This window comes from Cavia porcellus, unplaced genomic scaffold (genome assembly GCF_034190915.1).
Source record: "Cavia porcellus strain 051 isolate PalLab524CR breed Dunkin Hartley unplaced genomic scaffold, mCavPor4.1 scaffold_5, whole genome shotgun sequence".
Classification (NCBI taxonomy): Eukaryota; Metazoa; Chordata; class Mammalia; order Rodentia; family Caviidae; genus Cavia; species Cavia porcellus.
Window position 1 is genome coordinate 49,888,891 of NW_026947488.1, and position 20,909 is coordinate 49,909,799.

The 20,909-nt window shown below is 44.1% G+C and overlaps 1 protein-coding gene across 2 annotated transcripts in view; it reads right to left on the reverse strand.

The window, feature by feature from the left end:
• Nucleotides 1-20,909, reverse strand: part of Vps16 (VPS16 core subunit of CORVET and HOPS complexes) — a 25,031-nt gene continuing 4,122 nt past the window's right edge. Inside the window, exons 2-24 of one of the 2 annotated variants that reach the window (XM_003476625.5) lie at nt 6,443-6,531; nt 6,115-6,212; nt 5,900-6,028; nt 5,676-5,820; nt 5,433-5,548; nt 5,216-5,338; nt 5,037-5,092; nt 4,599-4,688; nt 4,410-4,504; nt 4,207-4,283; nt 3,599-3,730; nt 3,377-3,504; nt 3,216-3,251; nt 2,900-3,008; nt 2,612-2,746; nt 2,414-2,522; nt 2,207-2,304; nt 2,014-2,121; nt 1,626-1,703; nt 1,364-1,533; nt 1,192-1,288; nt 397-500; nt 1-282 (exon numbers count right to left, since the gene is read on the reverse strand). In XM_003476625.5, the coding sequence (XP_003476673.1) occupies nt 138-282; nt 397-500; nt 1,192-1,288; nt 1,364-1,533; nt 1,626-1,703; nt 2,014-2,121; nt 2,207-2,304; nt 2,414-2,522; nt 2,612-2,746; nt 2,900-3,008; nt 3,216-3,251; nt 3,377-3,504; nt 3,599-3,730; nt 4,207-4,283; nt 4,410-4,504; nt 4,599-4,688; nt 5,037-5,092; nt 5,216-5,338; nt 5,433-5,548; nt 5,676-5,820; nt 5,900-6,028; nt 6,115-6,212; nt 6,443-6,531 (2,467 nt within the window). In that variant the 3' untranslated portion in view covers nt 1-137. The remainder of the gene's footprint in view (nt 283-396; nt 501-1,191; nt 1,289-1,363; nt 1,534-1,625; nt 1,704-2,013; nt 2,122-2,206; nt 2,305-2,413; nt 2,523-2,611; nt 2,747-2,899; nt 3,009-3,215; nt 3,252-3,376; nt 3,505-3,598; nt 3,731-4,206; nt 4,284-4,409; nt 4,505-4,598; nt 4,689-5,036; nt 5,093-5,215; nt 5,339-5,432; nt 5,549-5,675; nt 5,821-5,899; nt 6,029-6,114; nt 6,213-6,442; nt 6,532-20,909) is intronic. The other variant, XM_023560224.2, reaches the window with a different exon arrangement.

Here is a 20,909-nt window from a genome sequence, read left to right on the forward strand (position 1 = left end):
TGTAAGTTGTTCCAACTTTATTTACAACCAAAGCCCTGCTCCCCCATTTCAGCTTCAGCTTTGTTCTAGGGACGAACTGGATAAAATAACTCTGACGAAGGCATCTAGGGGCACTGTTCACTGAAGAGAGGGGGTCCTCACTTCTTCTGGGCTTGTGCTCTGGCCCGTTGAATCTTGTCAGCTGTGGCTCCATCAGAGGCTCCAGTGCAGTGGGACAACACAAGGCTCAACTCAGCCTCATTCCGGTGTTCAATGGCCACATCTGCAGCCTGGGCCACGTCTCTGTGATTTCAGCAAGAGGGGAGATACTGTTGGGGCTGCCTGAGGACACAGCCTATCTCTTATCAGCCTACTGGCTCAGCCACCTTGCACCCACGGGGTCCTCATTTGACGCACCCAACAAGAAGCAAGGCCTTGACCTTCTGCTCAGGACCCACTCGGGATGCATATTTCTTGGCTTCATATTTGTTGTGCTGCTTCATGCAGATTTCCACGAAGGGCTTTGCAGAAGAAGGAATGGATGGAGAAAGGATAAAGCATAGCCTTCTTGGCTTCTCAACAGCCAGGGTCAATTGATACATTGCCCTCATATAGTTTATACCCCAGTCAATAGTACGGTCCCCTCCCCAATCACACAAGACTATTGTGATCTCAACATTTTTAAGGCAGACACAACCAAAGCATGTTTCTTGTTGGTGTCTCAAGACAATTATTTTCCTACTTCTCCTCCACCATATGCCACTACCCCTTAAGAGCTATCTGCTGCCATCTGCCCTCAAAGGTCCTGTGTTTTCTCTCATGGATGCCATTATTACACGTGCCCTCCACATCTTTGAACCATCTGCTCTAGGGAACTCCCTTTGATATCCTCTCCTTCCTCACAGATATGCTGCTTCTGCCCAGCCCCCATCCTGCTTCAGATCTTGCAGGACTTTCTCATGGGCATGTGGTATCCACAGCCCTCCTTTGGAAAAGCAGCATATTCTCCTAGTCTCCTAGTCCCCAGCAGTTTGGGTTACCTTCCTAGGCACTTAACAGAGTAGACGGTGCTATCCAGAAATGCATGGACAAAAGAAGCTCTGGCTCAGTATGTGGGCAGCAGAACAGTGCATGAATGGGTCATTCTTCTGCTTCTCTTTGTCTAGGACTAGCCTCCCTAGAGAAGGGCTGGAGAAAGGATCACTGCCTCACCAGGTAACCAATCGGTGATTTTTTGGTCTTGGAAAACTTCTCCAGCTCCTCCCAGTCTTCCAAATCTGCCAGGGCAGTGAGCTTCAGCCACCAGAGCCTATGGGAAAGCTGGGTTTGGAGATGCTGCAGCAGAAGCAGGTGCCCTGGAACCACAGGTAGCCTGGGCGCTCACCTCTTGTCAGGGATGCGGAAGTCACGTGCCAGCTGCTCTGCACGCTTGTTGTGACCACCAACAATGAGGGTCGTGACTGTGTCATGTAGAGACAGGTCTAGGAACTGGCCTCCCAGCTCATCTTCTAGGCGCCGTTGTAGCCGAAGGAGGCGCATTTGATCCTCTGTGGCCTTGGGATATAGATAAGGCAGGCTGGGGATAAGCGGAATAGAGGGAAGGGCCAGAAGGAGGGGAAAGGAGGTTCTTAGAAAACAGGCCAAACCTTGGCTGCAAACTCATTCTTGGCCTTGTAAAAGGCATCAGCTGCTGTCTGCAGAGCTGCAACTCGCCCCTCAATGCGCTATAAAGATAAAAGGTACCTAAGTTCGTAGTACATGGGATCCTGGCCCTCCTCAACCCAATGACAGTTTTTTCCTGGACCCTATGCCCAGGGTTGCCATGGTCAATCCTCCCAGGTAGAGGAATCACTCTGGTATCCTGCAGGACTAGCTAGGTTTCTCTAGGACCAACTCCCACCCTGGTCTCACATCTCAGACTCAACCTCTACAGGGAGCATCATATGAGGTGTGAACCAAATACAAAGGCCTAGCTTCCGAGGTAAGGAACCAGACCATAGCTTATAGGCTCACCCACCCCCATAGACCTCAGACCTCTTCTGCAGCATAGCTGGCTCGGAGGTGGAAGCTGCCCAATTCCTGGTGATTGTCATCTTGATTGTAGAGGTCCTTCAGTGTCTCTAGCTCCTGATGCTTACAAAACTTGGGCCATAGGCAGGTAACTGGTTAACAAAGCCAACTCAAGGGCTTGGGAGGCTCCATCCTTGCCTGGGTCCACCACACATACCTGTCGGTACAAACTCAGGGCCATGGGCTGGTTCCGGAGGGTCATGAAAAAGTCTCCTCGGTTCAGCTCATTCTTCAGGTGCAGCAACACCGTGAACACTGTGAGACAATAAGACAGGTAGCAATAAGGTGGGAAGTAAGGACTTTAGCCTGGGTCCTGATTTTAGCTTAGGGGTCCCAGCCTGGCCTTCACCCAAAATCTGCTCACCCAGGTCTGTGTCCCCACTCTCAATGGCCTTGTTTAGTGCCAGTTTGCTCCTTTTCATCTTGAGGAGGAGGGGTACTTGCTCCCCTGAACGTGGTTCATACTCCAGGAGCTGTGGGATGGGGAAGAAAAAACAGAGAGAGTTGGTGTAGGGACCTTGAATGCCCACATGACTCATTTGGAGAGGGCTGGGCACCACACCTTGATGGCCAGCTCTGTGCGGCCACAGCCATAGGCCCGTGCAGCAATGTCTGAATATGAGACACCAGGAGTGTCTCCCAGTTTCTGATTAATGGCTCGTGCAACATCCTCATCTGACACATCCTTCTGTTGTACCTGCAAAGTGTGTGGGTGTCAATACCTGGATGTCATTCCTCACCCCCACAGGTCCTCAATTAGAACCACCCCCTTCACTTCCATACTTCACTTCCACTTCAGGAGGGCCTGAAATCACCCAAATGCCCCCAGGCCTCGGGTCAACACCCTTGCCTTATAGCAGGCCCAGTGAGCCAGGATCCTGCTGACACCCTGTACTTCTGGAAGGCGCAAGTACTCGCATATCTGGATGGCAAGGGGGTAAAGTCTCCGTAACACGAGCCTGGAAGACAAGGTATGGTGGGGAGAGGGGAGTGAAGGATACAAGGGGCCAAGTAGGATACGAAGAGGAACCTGAGTGACTCCAGCCCATGCCTCAGGCCTCCCAAATCCTAAAAAGACATGTTGGGAACAGCGATCGTAACACACCACTAAAGGGTGTGATGCTCATCCACATGTAGCCCTCTTACAGCTCCTGGGCTTGCCGTACCTGTCTAGTAACACCTGGATGGTAAGTTGCTTATATCTGTATTTTTCTGGTTAAGGATCCAGCTGGGAATAGCTGTTTGCCAAGGACTTGTAGGCTATATCTCTGGTCCCCTCCCTTGCCACATCTGGATGTAAATGCCCTCCCACCACGCATGAGGATACTGGCTGTAGGTGAGGGGGATCCCAATGTGGTAGTCCCGAACAGCATTGAGCACACGCAGGTCCTGACACATGCGTACAAAGCTGTCAGGTGGAAATCTGTCGAGGAAACACTTTCCAAAGGAGGCCGCCTGAGAAAAACCAGAAGGCAATGGAAGAGAAATCCCTGTTTATCAGCCTACTCATTCCCAGCACACCTTTCCCCAGGAGACCCTCCAGGCCAACCCTGAGCAGACTCTTCTGCATGTCTGGCCCATGCTCATGTCCTGCGGCTTCAATGCACTGCTGCACAGCCTGGGTCAGCTGGCCCAGCTCCTGAATCTCTCGCAGGTACTCATCTGCCTTCTGGCTCTCTTTCTGCAGAGAAAGGCCAAGGGATGGATTATGAGAGGACGTATCACTTTTGGCCCTAAGCTACTCTGCACTGTGGTTCCAATGAAATGGTTTGGAGGGGCTGCACAGGCTGGTGCCCTAATCCCTTTGGCCCACTCAATGTACTTGGAACACACACAGAGCCCACAGATACCATCTCATATCAGTCCATAACTGCCTGTGGGAAACTTGACATTTCCTGATAATAGTATTGACATGTATCTAGCTAGGGATAGTGAGAATTCTCTACCCTTTCCCACCATCGTATGGAGTTATCACATTCTTTTAGTCCATCTGTGACAGCCCACCTCAGCCCAGGCCAGTGTCCTATCTGAACCTCGCTCTTGACAGGAGGCACCTGGTTGTATCTATGCATGCCCAGGCAGTGGCCCATGGCCAGGCCAGTTAGGAGAAATGGAAGGAATGCATCTTGGGGCTTAGGAAGAAGTCCAGGGATTTACCTCATATTCTTTCTGGGCTTCCAACAGCAGTGCTCCAGGGGCCATTGAAGCAATTTTGAAGATCTCCTCACTGGCCACTAGTGGAGGGAACTGGTGAGTCAGGGTAGCAGGTAGGAAAAGCCCTCATCCTGCTTCAACAGAAAGACTCTGCTTTGAGTCAGCAGCCTGCCCTGCATCACATGGTATCCTTGTGGGATCCTTACCTGGAACCTCATGCAGAAACTCGTGACTGCTGCGGGAGAAGATACGGACTCCATCGAGCTCAGGAACCAGGTAAGAGTCCTCATCTAGCACAAATCTGAGCTTAGTCAAGGTTCCTAAGACCATCCAAAGATGGGGAGGGGCAGGTGATCTTCCTCCCCCACTCCAACCGGACAGCCTTCCAAGGATACTGGATGCTCTCAGGTGCATTGCCCACCACCATTAGCCGCCTCTCCCAGGCCACCACGACAGCCCTCTCCTTGCTTCGAGGGCGACTGCACCTGTGGACAGCACCACACACATAAGTCTTGGACATTAACACGACAGAAAGCCCCTAATGGTCTCTCACACCTCTGCTGCATCTTTGCCTTGGGACAGCCTGACATATGTTTGTACCCTTTATCCCATTCCTTTGGTCACATGTTGACCTGTGTGTGCTTCTCTCTTAAGCATGCACTGCCAGCTCTTGAGGACAACTGCAGTCCACAGAGCAATGGCGTCCTTTAAGTGTGTACTGGCAGAAAGGAAAGATTCAGGTGCTTTCTTACTCAGTAGAAAGGATGAATCAAGATATTCCAGGAAACAAGGCTTGTCCCATTTCCACCCCCAAATAACACCCCTATCCTTACCAGACCATTTGCTTTGGGGGTGCCCGGATGTTGCAGTTGAACTCACACAGCTTCTCCTGAAAGGGTGGAAGACTGTCATGGCCCTATTGCAGCAGTTACCAGTCTGGTTGAAAAAGCTCCCTATCCCCAACAGATCTTCCCTGGGCAAGGCATGATTCCCCATTGTCCTAGGGCCATACTGTAAGTGATGCTGTCCCCATCCAGATGTAGCCTGTGTCTGTGAAGAGTGCTAGGTGTCGATAGGTAAAGGAGACAGCCATCTGCAGGAAGCTGGTCACTCCTGAGGGTAGGCCAGGGGGTGTCTGTGACAAAGTGGGGAGGAACACAGATGGGCTGAATTCTGAGCCTTCCCACTGCCTCCCTGACCCCTCACTTCATTCTTGCTCTGGGCCTCACCACTGCAGAACAGGTTGCGTGATCCAGGAGATAGAGATCGGGCCCCACAGCCAGAAGAATGTGTGCCACTCGTTCCTGGAACAATGTGGTCCAACATGAGGGTGCACTTTGCAGGCCTGTATCCAGGGAAGGGCACAAACTCAGGGCGATCAGAGCCATAGCTTGTGCCTCTGCTGGTGCCACAGTCTGGAGGCAAACCCGTGGTGTTGAATGGCTGTGTCTAGGGTTTCATGGCTTACTTACCTGGCACCTCTGGCATCCGGCGGAGTTTGAGGTCGCCCACATTGGCACTAAGGGTAAAGCGATAGGCCCCTGTGAGGATGGCCACTCCAGAACCAAGCTCAGTGTGAAAGATCCGGGCATCTAGAACCCGGTTCTGCAGCACTTCCTGGGGAAAAAGGCCATGGGTAGAGGGAGCCATAAGATCATAAACTCTATCCTCTTTCCCCAGACCCTGTGGTCCCTACATTGCCCATGCTAAAGTGCCTCCGGAAGTCACCATGAAGCCCATAAACCAGTACTGCACCATCTTCCTGCACACAGAGCAGTTCTTCCTCAGCAGACCAGCCCATGGACATCACAGGACCACTCTTCCACTATAGAGGAGAAGAGAGGAGAGGAGGTTCCTGAAGCTATCCTGAGGTCCACAGCCCACAGCCCAGGCATAGTCCAGGGGGCTCACCAGCAGGCTGGCCAGGGGCACACCAGAAGCTGAATAGATCTCAAGCACTGGCCGCACGCTGGCAGCTTTCTCCTTTCGCCAGGGGTTCCTTAGCAGTGCTGCCGTTTGAGAAATGACTTGTGACCTAGACCCTCAGGTCCATGTGAAGCAGGCTTTGTGGATTAACTCCTCAGGCCCATCCCATAGGAGGCAGAGCTCACAAGAATCATAATTAAAAGCATCCTGGTAGAGTGAATTGGCAAAGAACCTGAGAGCAAGGTCCTCAGGAGTCAAAGGCCTTGAGTTCACCCTATAGTCCCGCAGCATGCAGTACAGAGGAACAACATACCAATGGGGCCCCCGTAGGGTGCAGCAGCCACCAAGCATTCTCTGAGTTCCTCCTTCAGGTCCCAGTCCATGCTGTACAGTTCATATTTCCTGCCCCAGAGAAAAGCAGAGATTAGTTTCCTTGTGGCCCTGCATCCAGATAGAATAAGCTGCCAGAGAATTCCTGCTTCTATTTGTGAGTCTTCCCCACATAGTATAGGCAGGAAAAGGGATGATGACCAGAAACTGACCACATGCATGCCTAGGGACAGCAGACAGGGAAACAGAGGGTGTTGGCAAGAAAGGATAAGGCAAAAGTCCAAGATTAGTAGGAGCTTCTTGGTGAGAGTCCAAGATTAGCAGGAGAGGCAGGCTGCATAGACCAATATCCAAGGCAAAAAGAGAGAGGTCTGAAATAGGCCTTGGGAGAGGGGTGGCTGGCTCAGGTCAATAACATCAGGAAATGAGACCCTCTTAGGGTCTCTCAGGATAGGGAGCCTTTCTTGTATTTCTAGTTCTCAATAGTCAATCAGGTTATGAGCTTTTTCCCTAGGGGTCCAACTATTCTTGGTGATGATAAACTGTTTTAGATATAATGAGTTAGCAATGCCTCAAAGAAATCCAAGCAGAGCTCTCCAGTGAGATGAGGTGGGGGCCTTATACCAATCTGTGAATGTCTGGCTTGTGGGAAGTAACAAAATCATAAGCAGGCACAAGATGACTGCAATCTGAGCTGTGTGTGGATCACTGAGTGTGTGCTGTAGGAGAAGTCAGGGTAGGGGCTGGGAGCAGGCCATCATTTGATGCTTGGAGGTAAGGGAGGGGGGACAGCAAAAGGGACAGAGAATGGTGTTCTATTCTGGGACAACAAGAAAGGACAGTATGTAAGGAGGACAATTCAGCTAGCATCCCATCAGCAATATTTCCACTGATGACCAAGAAGATGCCCATCATTATCTAACATCTGATATCCTTATTGGGACTCTACCCAAAATAATTAAAGAAAATAAAGAGAGGCTTATATTTTGATGGAAACAAGACAGTTACTAAATGGCAGGTCAGTACTCTGAAAATCAAAAACTGAAATGATGTGAAATCTAAACTTTTTTAGTGTTGTGTTGAATTCTGGAGCATTTTAGATTTTGGATTTCCAGACTAGGGGTGCTTAAATGGTAAATTCTATTTACAATCTGATAAACTCTGAAAACTGAAACATTTCAGATAAAGGATATTTAATCTGTATCTGCAAATAATGTAGCTAAAAATATCTAAAACAATGAATAAGAAGTGCTCAGCATGATGAACAACAAAAATCAATCATTTCCATGCCAAGAAACTTTTTTTTTTTTTGTCTTTTTGAGACAGGGTCTCACTATGCAGTTCAGGCTGGCCTTGTGCTCACTTTATAGCTCAGGATGGTTTGAATTTGCAACAGTCCTCCTGCCTCACCCTCCCAAGTACTGGGATTATAGGCATGCACAACCATGCCTGGTTTAAGAAATTTTTTATACCATACCAAGAATCATTTAAAAATACTTAACTTTGAAAAAATCCTAATCATGATAGCAAATAAAACTGTAGGATATCTAAGAATAAACAACTAAAACTTTATGAATCACATCGAAATTTCTTCTAGAATACAGAAGATGGAGAAATATCCCAAAAAGTTCTATAAATGCACACAATTTTTTTAAAAGCTCCCAAATATTTTCTGATGGTATAAACAAACTGTTCCTAAAGTTCATAGGAGAGGGTCGTCTGAAAGAGAAAATACTGGAACATATTTAAGAACATTTTGAAAATAGGAGAAGAGATATATACATTAAACATGCTATGTAAGCTAAAGTTAATTACAACTATTGTTTTGGCACAGGAATGAGCAAATAGCTCAATGGAAGAGAACAGAATCCAGAAAAACACCTGGGAATTGAGCATGTAACAAAGATGACATTTCAAATTGGTACCAATTGATGCTCACAAGACAGTAGGCTCCATGCGAAGAACATTATTTCTTTTTGTTGTTGTTGGTTTTTGGTATTGAGGCTCAAACTGAAGACGTCATGCTTGCCAGGCAGGTACTGCCATTATTTCATTCTTAAGCTCTATAATAAACTAACTTTCAGACAGAATTCAAGATCTAAATTTTTTTTTCGACATCTAAATTTTTTAAAAAACGTCGTAACAGAAAAAAATCTCGGGGGTCAGGGGTATAGCTCAGTGGCACGTGCCTGCCTGGCAAGCACAAGGTCCTGAGTTCAATTCCTTGTACCACCAAAAAAAAAAAAGAAAAGAAAAGAAAAAAATTCTTGGGAGCTTGAACCCAAAGTCCTCACACTAAACTACATCCCCAGCCCTTTTAAAGATTTTTTTTGGTAAGTTTTGAGATAGGGTGTTGCTAAACTACTAAACTACCACCACAGGGATAGAGGTATGATCCACCATGTCTAGCAAAATCTTGGATATTTTTACAATATCAAAGTGGAAATAATTTCTAGGGGGCTGGGGATTTAGCTCAGCAGCATTAGTGCCTGCCTTGCAAGCAGGCAGTCGTGAGTTCAATCCCTGGTACAGGTAAAAACAAAAACGACAAAAAAAAAAAAAAAAAAGAAAAAGAAATAATTTCTAAACATTACATAAAACCTGTAAGTCACTTAAGAAAACCCAACAAGGCTTCCGGTAAAGATGGCAGATAGATATGAGCAGAATACAGAGGGTCCCTGAGAAAGAGAACTCAGATGTTGAAATAACACATTGTGGAGAGTCCCAGAGAGAAGGAGATGGATCCTCTCTACCCAGGAAGACACTAAAGAAAAGAATCAGTCAAACGTGCAGTCCTGGGGTTACTATTGAGGCAGCTAAGATTCTGTGCTCTGGTACACAGAATTCCCATCGCTTTGACTCACTGGAACCACAGTCGCACTGAAGTGCAGTTGCACTGAAGTCAGAGGTCGGCAAGCCCAATAGAGAATGAAGCCAGCAAGGGACCTGCATTGCCCTGCAGTGAGTGCCAGGAATAAAACCTTTCCACAGTAAAGGGGCACCAACAGGACATTTTGGAATCAGGCAAGACTGGAAAGAACAAGGAACAAGTGACTTCAGTCAGTTGTTCCCTTCCCAGATGAGACTGGTGGGGTATGCTCAGCCTGGGTCACACCCAGGTTTAGGTCTCCCAAACCAATTCCCTATGCGTGGCGCACACTAATGCAGTGAAGGCCTCAGCAGGTTGACTGACTTGGAGGGGAGGAGCCAGCATATACCGCCCCTGTTTGCACCTCAATAACACACTGGAATGGGCAGGATTACCTAGCCAGCATGCCTCAGAAGAACCATAACCAACAAAGAAAGGGACTGGGACCTCCTCTATATGCCTGTATGGAAGAAACAAAAAGCATGAGAAGAGGAAACAACAAGAAAAAGTCCCCAGCCCCCAACCCTGAGAACATTGATTCAGGAGAGGTAAATACAAAAGAGATTGAGGACAGCAAACATGCAATATCAGACACGGCATCAGTGGACATAAAGAGACATCTTTGGGACCTCATAGATGAGTTCAAAAGTGAAATATTTAGCCAAGTAAAGCAAGATATAAGTAGATTAATAAAAGAAATGCTAAGCACCTCTCAAGAAGACACAGATGGAAGAATGGAGGAGCACAAAAAAGGAGAGAAATGTTTGATGAAGAATATAAGGAAAACATAGATTACATGAAGCAAGTTCAAAGAGATTACCAGGAAATAAAAAACACCATTGAAAGCAGGCTGCCCTCCCAATCTAAAAACTGAGGGTGTTGGTGAGACCCAAAAATGCACAGTGCATCCTGGGGGAGTGAAAGGGGAGGAATAGTCTTAAAAAAGATGGCAGAGGATATTGTTAATAGTGTATCAGAATTTAAAACCCACATTACTTGCACCGCTCTGCTTAGATAGATTTTATTTTGTCTCAGTTTGTCTACTTGCACTAGACCTGCTTAAAAGAAACTAAGGATAGACTATCCAAACTGGAAGACAGTTTTGCAATGTAGGATCATGAAAGCAAAAATTTCTTAAAAACAACAAGGAAATAGGCAGTAACAATACAAAGGCTAGAAGACAACAAGAGGATCTATAACTTGAGAATAAAGAACGTGAATGAAGAAGCAGGGGTACAAACAAAGGAACTACAAAGGCTATTCACAGAAATAATTAAGGAAAACTTCCCAAACATAGGAAAAGGAAATGATATTCTGATGTATGAGGCATACAGAACTCTAGCCACCTACAACCAAAACAGAACTACACCGAGGCATATAATAATCAAAATCCCAGAAATTCAATATAAGAACAGAATATTAAAAGTCATCAGAGAAAAGGAACAGATCACCAATAAAGGAAAACCCAACAAAATCATGGCAGACTTCTCGACATAGACTATCAAATCAAGAAATATTCCAAGCCCTGAAAGAAAATAACCTCCAGCCCAAATTGATGTACCTTGCAAAACTGTCTCTAGAAATTAATGGAGAAACAAGATGCTTCCAAGACAAAGAGGAACTGGGGGAATTTGCAACCACCAATCCAATTTTACAGAGAATACTGAAGGACATCCAAGAGAGAGGAAAGTGCCAGGATTCCAGAAACAGCGGCAGAGAGGCCCCAATGAATGGAGCAGAAAGTGGAATGAAGAAGAAAAGCAGACAACTAATGGCAAAAAAAGAGCACAACAGAAATGAGGCAGAGAAGGCTGACTATAATCTCTAATACAGATGACCTTGATACACAATACAAAAAAAGTAGAAGTAAAAGAAAAAAAAAAAAGAAACACAGGCAGAGTAGATCAGGAGGTCCACCAAGATGCTCTTCATAGGAAATATAATTAACATGAAAAAGGGTTTATGGACTGAACATCAAATATGAGAAAACAATGCTCTATGTGACAGGGAACCAGAGAGTAATAGGGGCAACTCGACCAGTATTTGTAGATAGGTTGGAAAAAACAGGCTTTAATAGGTAAAGGAATACAACTAGAGATCAAGTCCAGGAGAGAGAAGGTTCAGAACCACTTAGGTAAATAGCAGGCTGCCCTCCCAATCTAAAAACTGAGGGTGTTGGTGAGACCCAAAAATGCACAGTGCACCCTGGGGGGGGATGAAAGGGGAGGAATAGTCTTTAAAAAGATGGCAGAGGATATTGTTAATAGTATATCAGAATTTAAAACCCACGTTACTTGCACCGCTCTGCTTAGATAGATTTTATTTTGTCTCAGTTTGTCTACTTGTACTAGACCTGAGGGCACAGACAGCTATCCCAAAAACAACAGGATATAATAATCATCTTTAATTTCCTATTAACTTAATCTGGAGCCCTGTATAACTTATACTGTTTTATCATGACTGATAGTTAAATCTGGTTTATTTGATTGCTACTTGGCATCAACAGATTTTATTCAAAACTGTTATGATTGATAGTATCAAGTCTGAGAGTACAGGCAACTACACTGAAGATGACAAGATTCACTACGATACCCATTCTGGTTTAATTATTACCTGTTTTTGAAGTTTTACACTTCTACAAAGTTTTGTTTTTATTAATATTGTTATGTACTGCTATATTCAATTATACTATGTCTGATGATATAGACAATTCTATTGAAGTCAACAACATACAACACAGTAACCATTATAGAACTCTTTGTACAGTGGTTTTTTATGTCTTCATTTCATGTGTTTATAGGAATGTTTTGTTTTGTCTTGCTTTGTGTTGTTTCTCCAATATAAAAAGGATAGAAATACATGTTAAGACTCATGCATGCGTAGAACTTATGAACAGTTTACAAGAATTGATCTTATAATGCATGATGAAATGAACAAATACTTTGAAGAAAAAGAGACACTACAGTACCCAGTGTTGATCCCGCAGTGTCATAATGTGAAATTCAGCAATAGTATTATTCTTTGTTCAGAGTGATATTAGCCTGCTTGGGTTTGTTCAATCTCAACATAATTGAAGATATGGATAACTGCATGTATGTTTAAGTGTGTAGGATTGATAATCATATTTCTAAGTTTTTGCTGGATAATTAAACAGAACCGTTTGTAGTCTTGCTGTTTGAATCCCCACTTTGTATGTTTCACTTTTATATCTTAAACAACTATTTGTAAGAGGACAATATGTAATCATCAACTAGTGATTTCTTACTGTTTATTTTTTCTTTGAAAGTATTATTTCTACCCGTTTTCTTTAGTTTTTGTTTCTACCCATTTTTGTTTAGTCTTTCTTTGAATAAAATTTTTTTAAAAACTCAACAAATGGATCTAAATTAAAAAGTGAAGGGCTTTTGTACAGTTCTATATAGAAAAAGATAAGAGTAACGGGTACACCATACTTGCTTCTACTTAAAAAAAATTCTGGAAAGATTTATAAGAAACTCATAACATAATGTCCATCAAAACATGACTAGTTAAATTAACTATTTTATGTCCATTCTGGAGAACTGTGTGGCCATTAATGAAGGCAATTCTGTGGGTACGGACACAAAATGACCACTAAGATATCTTGTAAAGTAAGACAAGTAAGCTGTAGCTCAAAATGAGCCATGAGTCCATTTACATAATAAAAAATTGGGCTCATGTTTTTTACAAGCATATTAAATACGATATTTATATGCAAATACATAGAAAAACATTCAGAGAGTTCCACACTTGGCTAGCGACAGTGTTTACCTTTGGAGAGGTGGCAGATAGAGTCATGTAGAAAAACCATTTATCTCTGTAGTACATACTTCGGCATTATGTAAATTTTTCAAATTTTGAATTTTTAAGTTTTTGTGTTTCTTTGGCATTTTGTAACTAAGATAACTGGGTAAGAATTCTGGTGGGAAAATAGTTATTCACACAGACATACCACCCCAGTTCTTAGCTGATTGCTCTTTGGCTCCAAATTTGCCTTCAATACCTGTTCTCTGATAACTGACAGAATTCCTACCAGACTTTCTCCTATGTGGTGTGATGTTCAGCTTCCTCAGTAGAGGGCGCTGGAGGGACACCGCACAAGAACTACAGTGCTCCCACAGCTGCCCCTGCTGGAAGTCAGTCTGCAGAGAGCGTGTGAGGACACCTGGTGGTGTTTTCCCTAATTGACGCATCTAGAAACCCCTGCTCAGATCACTTTCTTAAGACTGCAAGACAGACACCACTACAGGTTTCCTGCCCACTTCAGGCCACCACATCCTTTGCATACTGGCCACTGGCTGGCCAATGGATTTCCACCAAGTCCACCTGCACGCTTGTATATCCTGCCATTTGCCTGGCTCATGGACACTGCGTCCCAGGCCTCCTGCCTGCACCCACACTCCCACTCTCACTGCCTGCTCACACACTGGCCATTAGTTGCAGCCGGCCCATATCCTCAGCCTCTTGCATCTGAAGGGCTGCTTCTTAATGTCTCATGCTATAGATCAGTTTGGCCTGGAAAAATCAAAAGAATTAGGATACTGTGCTATCCAGTGCAGTGCAACTTAATTTTCTCCAAAAGAGGTTGCTTATTCTAAGTTTGCCATTTCTTAAGCACTCTCCTTCATATAAGATTTTTTTCTATTTTACACTTTTCCATCATATTTAAAAACTCTTTGTATTAACTTTCCTAGTTTAAGTCTTGTAACTAGATGCAGCCTAATGATGGGCTGTGGGTATTGGTTTGGTGTTGGCCTTTTTGGCCAAATGGAAAGTGGATGCTACTTACCCACTGTATGGCATGGCATCAAAATTAATCAAACCACAGTGAGTGACTTCTATGTTCATCTGTATGGCAGTAATGAGGACTGTAAGGGCTATGGTGTGGATGAATTATTTTGAGTGCACTTAAACATTTACAAAGAGAAAATGACAAGCTCAGGGCAATTAACTTTTGGTTCAAATCATGGTCTGAGAAGCAGAAATCTTCTATAGTGGCCCTAAAATAACCTCATTTCTTGTACTCACATAAAAGCTATTGCTGAAAATCAAACACAAAAATTGTGTGGCTTACTGAATTACAATAGTAGAATTCACTAACATGCAACTTGTACTGTGAAAGTCAAAGTTTGACTAAGGAAAAAAAAAAAAAAAAGGAATCCTGAAACCTGAATGGGAGTATCTGGTTAGACTCAGATGAAATGACAACTTTAGGCTCTTCAGTCATTCCAAGCTTCCCTTACCAGTGAAAGTAGCTGGCTTTCTAATCTCTAATCTCTGAAACTAGCTGTCCTCTCAGCTTGAAAACCCTATGATAACCTCATTTGGGGTAGATGTCTTTGAAGCCTCTCTATCCAAGATCTACCCAATTGGGGCTGGGGATTTAGCTCAGCGGCGTAAGCGCCTGCCTTGTAAGCAGGCAGTCGTGAGTTCGATCCCCGGTACCAATAAAAAGGAAGAAGACAAAAAAAAAAAAAAAAAATCTACCCAATTAACACTGTTGGGTGTCTCTGTGGGACCCTGTTATGGCACTCTTCCCAGGGAGACCAATCTGCAAGTCGATTATATTGGACCTCTTCTGTTATGGAGCAGTAGAGTTTCATATGGAACATACACATTCTGCATGCGGATTTGCCTTTCCTGCCTATAATGCATTTGCCAGCACCCACAATCTTCTGGCCCACAGAGTACTTTCTCCTTCATTGTGGCATTCTGCAAAGCACTGCATGTAATCAGTGACTCCTCTGAGACAACCTCTTAAGTACTTCTATGCCCAACAGTGAAATTCAACGAAAAACTTCAGAAGAAAAAAAGGCATAATGGCTGAGCAATAAAGGCTTGGGTCATGGCAACTGCAAAGAACCCAGGGCAGCAGAAGCTCTGATGGAGGACTACGGAAGTACAAGATGATCAGCTGAAGAAGAAAGCTGTAGATATCTACTATGACTTTGTGACCAGTTAGAGAAGTGAAGGCTGGTGCCTCTTGCCATATTTTCTCTGTTTTTTCACATATGTGATATTTATACACACATACAGTACATTATCTTCACTCTCTTTATTCTTATTTACAAACTAATTACTGGAAGTTAATGTTACAATTTAGTTTTTAAGTAACAATATTTGATGGGACAGTGACTCAATTTGAGAAATAATACAATGATGATACGAAGATGTTAACATTATATGTCATTTGGGGAAAGAGCAGTTCTTTTCATTTCGAGACAAGGTCTTGCTATGTAGTTCAAGCAGGCCTTGAACTCACTGTGTAATCCAGGTGGCCTCAAAGTTGTGGTAACCTTCCTGCCTCAACCTCCCAAGAGCTAGGATTACAGACTTGCACCACCATGCTCAGCTCTACCACCTTTATTTGGTGCTAGGAATTGAACTCATGATCTCCTGCTTGCTGGGCAGGTACAATACCACTGAGCTATATCCCTGATTCTAGTTTTGTTTTTTGAGACAGGATCTTGCTATATAGCCCAAAGTGGCCTTGAATTTGAGACAATCCTCCTGCCTCAGTCTTCCAAGTGTCAGGTTTACAGGCATGTGCCCACTCCTGGCTTAAAGGTAATTCTTTTCCTATAAAGATAGCGGAATCTTGTTAAGTAGAACTGCAATGTTGATTTATTGTTATAAAGGAGTTCAAAAATGAGAAGGGTGGTGTGAAAGCTAAGTAGTCAAATAGGGGACTATGTCAGGTATCAATTTATTCCTTCTCTGCTCCAAATTCATCCTTCAATATATGTGGTGCAATGAGCTGGACGTTAAACTTCCTCAGCAGAGGGCAGTATAGGGACACTGCAAGAGAAAAGAGCTCTCCTGTGGCTTCCAGCAGCTTCATGGTGGTCAGTGGTGGTTGAGGGTTTGAGGACACCTAGTGGTGCTGTCCCAGCCACATTCCCAGAATGCACAATCCCCTGAGAACCTCAGTTTTGGCCTGGACTGGGGCCAAACAGCTTCCAGTAGCTCTCACCACTCAAGATACTGCATATTTCAAGCTCCTTTCTTACACCACTGCTCCTATTTGGGGTAAGTTCTGTATGTGGCCTCTATCTATGGCTCACTGGTGTCCTGTCTGTGCCCAGGAGGGCTGCTTTGTGCTGTGACTGTGGATCAGCCTGGCTAGAGCTCCAGGGAGTCAAGCTCATATGGCTGCAGAGATATGTTCACTGCAGGAAAGGATGTCACAGAGAACAGGGAAGTCAGACCAGAAAAAGTGGGCAAAGAGAGAGAGAGAAGGGACTACCTTTGGCTGGAGGTGAGGGGAAAAAGATGGGTGAGGAGGGACCTATGGGACAGGTGAGTTTACTCTTTTTTAGAGATCTGAATAAACTTGAGATCTGATGAGCAGCACATTGGGGCAAACATGAGGGAATGCAATGTGGAATGCTCTTTATATTTTCCTGGAGGAAGGAAACACCTTCACCGTGTTTGTTAAAATACAGATCAAGTTTCAAATCCTCTCCCTGGATATAATGGAGTAAATCTGACCTATAACCTGCATGTAACCCACATCTCAGGTGATCTTATAAAGGAGACCTTGAACAACAGCTGAAGAAATACTATGGCTGAGTATGGGTTATGGGTGTCCAAGGGGACTGAGAATATAGGGAGATAGACAAGGTGTACAGGGACACCATATCCTCCATAGGTCAGGAGTGACCAGGTCTTTCAAGGCAAGCCTCAGCCTTTCCATGCAATGACTTTTAGTTCTCTGTGAAACATGAGATGAAGTCAGATGTTCATAGGAGAGAGCAAGGAGACTTCAGTTTGTCCAGAGAATTTTAATTGTTCACAATTATTTCATCCTGTAACCTTTTATAAGTAGAGCCCTTATGATGAGTGTAGGATATTTCCACAAAACAAGACTGTAGGAGACCAGCTGAAGTTGTGGCCAGGGACTTGTCGTAGTCCCATGTAACTTCCTGTTACATGATCCACACGATGGCACTCTGTAGCTTGGATAGAAGTACAGAGAAGGGGGGAGAGGCAGAAGCACTGGGAGGTGAATTCGCACCAGTCAGTGCAACTGAAGAACAAAGCAACAAGGCAGGTTAGGATAAAGTTATGAAAGAAAGCAACTGAAGTATCTATCTATAGCTGTTCTCCTCCTAGCTGGTCAGAAGGGGAAACATCATTACAGAAAGGAGCTCTGCACGTGGACACAAAGAGAACAGAGGCCACCAGAAGTGAGGACCCAGTGAGTTAAAGAGCAAGTGGAACAAGAGGTTTCAGATACCAGTGTGGACAGGAGCTTGTGGTCTGAGAGGAAACTTTCTGAATTTAACACTTCAGAGGTACAGGAGGGGACCATGGAGAGAGTGGATGAAGTGGACAAAATCACCTGAGTACAGTCTGTGGAACTGTGAAGCCAGGTGACCACTTAAGTCACCATGGAAGGTGGCAAGAACTGAGATGCCCAAGAGGTTGTGGGCTAACATCTCCAACCAGTGCACGGGAGATAAGACCCAAGAGGTTAGCAGTGACACAGACAAGCGGGGAGCAGCCAGGCTTAAAGAAGGCCTGCAGGGGGCAGGGAGTCAGGTGGAGGAGTGAAGAACAACAATGATCACTTCTTCATGAAGCCTTCCGCATAAAGCAGGCTTCTTAGGGACAACAGATGACTCAAGCTGTGCTTTGAGGTTGGTATGGGGTATGAAGGGCAGAACAAAGGGCAGTGTCTCAAAAACTCTATGTTTAGATCAATTTTACATGTCTACATCTGTTAATCTAGCAACCCTCCTGAAGGTAACAATACGCAATATTACAACCACTGTCAAATTCCTATCATTTTGTTTTGTAAACTTACATTGCTACTGTACTTGGTTTCTTGTTGTTATTTGTATTGCTTTTTATTTATCCTGAGTCTTTTTAATCTTAAAGGGTATGGACAGGTCATAACCTCTCCAAGCAAAGCAGCTCCATCTTTCTACTCCACAGCAGTATACAATGTCTGCATTTTAATGCCAGAAACAAATAAACCTCATAGTTCTGGGAGCCTGAATTCCAGCTCCTGTAAGAAACAGTGAAGAAATCCCTAAGGCAATGCAGCTGGAACTGCTGGAGAAGCATGGTTCAGCAGAGTGTAAGGAGCTCTCCTGTGAAACAGGCCAGTCGTCAGGGCCCTAGAAGGATGAAGACCTTAGATCTAGCCTTGTAATAATTCAGCAGCTGCCAAGTCCCCGGGCCTTAAAGAGTCTACCTTAGCTTCTGCAATACCATTCCTCCACCTTACCTCAAAAATAAAAGCTACTGAAGAATTCTTAGACACAGTAAGACTGTAAAATAATGCAGCAGCTTCCATGGAGACAGCATGGCAGTTTGTTATGGTTTGTGTCTAGGTATACCTACTCCCAAAGCCTCAGGAAGTAACAGGTGGGAGTTTTTCAGAGGTGGCTGATTGTAGACTGTGTGATGTACTAGGCCTGGCGAATGCATGTCTGTAATCCCACCTAGGGCTACCTAGTAAGTTCAAGGCCAGCCTGAAATATATGGTGAGACCCTGTCTAAGAAAGAAACAAAGAGAAAGAGAGAGAGAGAGACAGAGAGAGAGAGAGAGACAGAGAGAGAGACAGAGAGAGAGACAGAGAGAGAGACAGAGAGAGAGAGAGAGAGAGGAAAGAAAGAAAGAACGAAAGAAAAGAGAAGAAAAGGAAAAGAAAAAGAAGAGTGTGTGATGTTGAGATTAGGAGTATATGATTACTAAATCAGTCCACTGATTGATTCGGCACTGTCCTAATCCTGGTAGCCTAGGTAAGAGTATAAAAGGGGCAGAAAGAAACTTCTAAGGCTCCTTACTTGCTTTACTACTTTTTTTTTTTTTTTTTTTTTGACACAGGCTCTTGTTATGCAATGCAGGCTGGCCTGAACTCACTGTGTAGCCCAGGCTGGCCTCAAACTCCCAGTCATCCTCCTGCCTCAAACTCCTGAGTGCTGGGATTACTAAAACTTTTTTTTTTTTTTTTCCATTTTCCTTTTTATCGGTACCGGGGATCGAACTCAGGACTGCCCGTTTGCAAGGCAGGCCCTTGTGCCGCTGAGCTAAATCACACTTGGCTACTTTGCTACATCGGGCCTGCCACGAATTTTTCTCCTCTAAGATTCCTGTCTGCCATGCCACCTTGCCTTGGAGCCAGCCAATTATGGATTGAAACCTCTACAAACTGTGAGTTAAACAGACCTCTCCCCCTTTAATTTTGAGTGTCAAATATTTTGTCTCAGCAACCAGACATTGCTCTTCAAAAACTGAAACAGAACTACTCTACAACTTGATACTTTCACTTAAGTGTATATACTTAAAAGAATTGAAAGCAGAAGCAGAGCTGTAAAGATATATTTGTATGCTGGTGTGGTGGCTCATCCCTGTAATCCCAGCACTCAGGTTAAAGCAGGACTGCTATAAATTCAGGGTCAGCTTGGGCTATATAGTAAGTTCAAGGACAACTTGAACTACAAGTGAGACTGTCTCAAAAAACCAAAAATAAGTAAGTAAGTAAGTAAAGGCATATTTGTGCGCTTGTTTTTGTTGGTGTTAGGGAATGAACTCAGGGCCTTACATACTTAGGCAAGCATTCTTCCACTGAGCTACATCTCCATCCCTGTTAAAGAGAAGTCTGTACACTCGTGTCCATGGTGTTACTGTCAATGGCCAAAGGGACAGCAATTCAAGTGTCTGTGGAGAGATGAATGGATAAGCCAAATGTGGTATATAAAAATAATGGAATGGTACTCACCCTTTCCAAGGAAAAAATTGAGATGGGGATGTACCTTAGTGCTAGATACTTAACCAGTATGCACAAAGCCTTGAGTTTGAGTCCCAGCAGAAAAGAGATGAGGAAAGAGAAGAAAATCATGATACACGCTATAGACTGAATGAACCTTGACACTTTGCAGGTTGGAAAAGCTAATCACAAAGACAAATGTTATACAATTCTACTTATATTAGGTACCTAGAATAGTGAAACACATAGAGATGGAAAACAAAATGCTAGTTGCTGGTGGCCTTGGGAGACAGTAGTTAATGGGTACACAATTTCTGTTTTGCAAGATTAAAAAAACTTTAAAAACTGGCTGCACAACAACATGAATGTACTTAACCCTACAGAACTGTACACTTGAATTGGTTAAGATGTACACTTTATATTACTTAACCACTATTTCAAAAAACGTTCATGCTTATACATGCAAAAAAGCAAAACAAAACATAAATACACCTAGAACACTAAAACAGTCTCCCTCCCTTCTAAGAATTTGAGAGGCATATAACTATATCTTTGGTCTCCTTTCTTTTACCATAAAGATATTTTTAAAGTGCCTGAAACACAGTGTTAAAAACCAAGCTCACCCTCTTACCTGCCAAACTCTTCCTTTCTCATGATTTTGAAACAAAAAACCTAAATCATCCCTGATGCCTCACGTGCAATCATTACAATCTCCTTTTGTTTGACCTGCTAATCTCTTTGGCCTCTTCCACCACCATCACTACTCAGTGATGCTATCACCCACAGCTTCTCCCTGGTTCATTCTAGCAGACTCCTAACCACTCTTTCTTGCTTTCCCATTC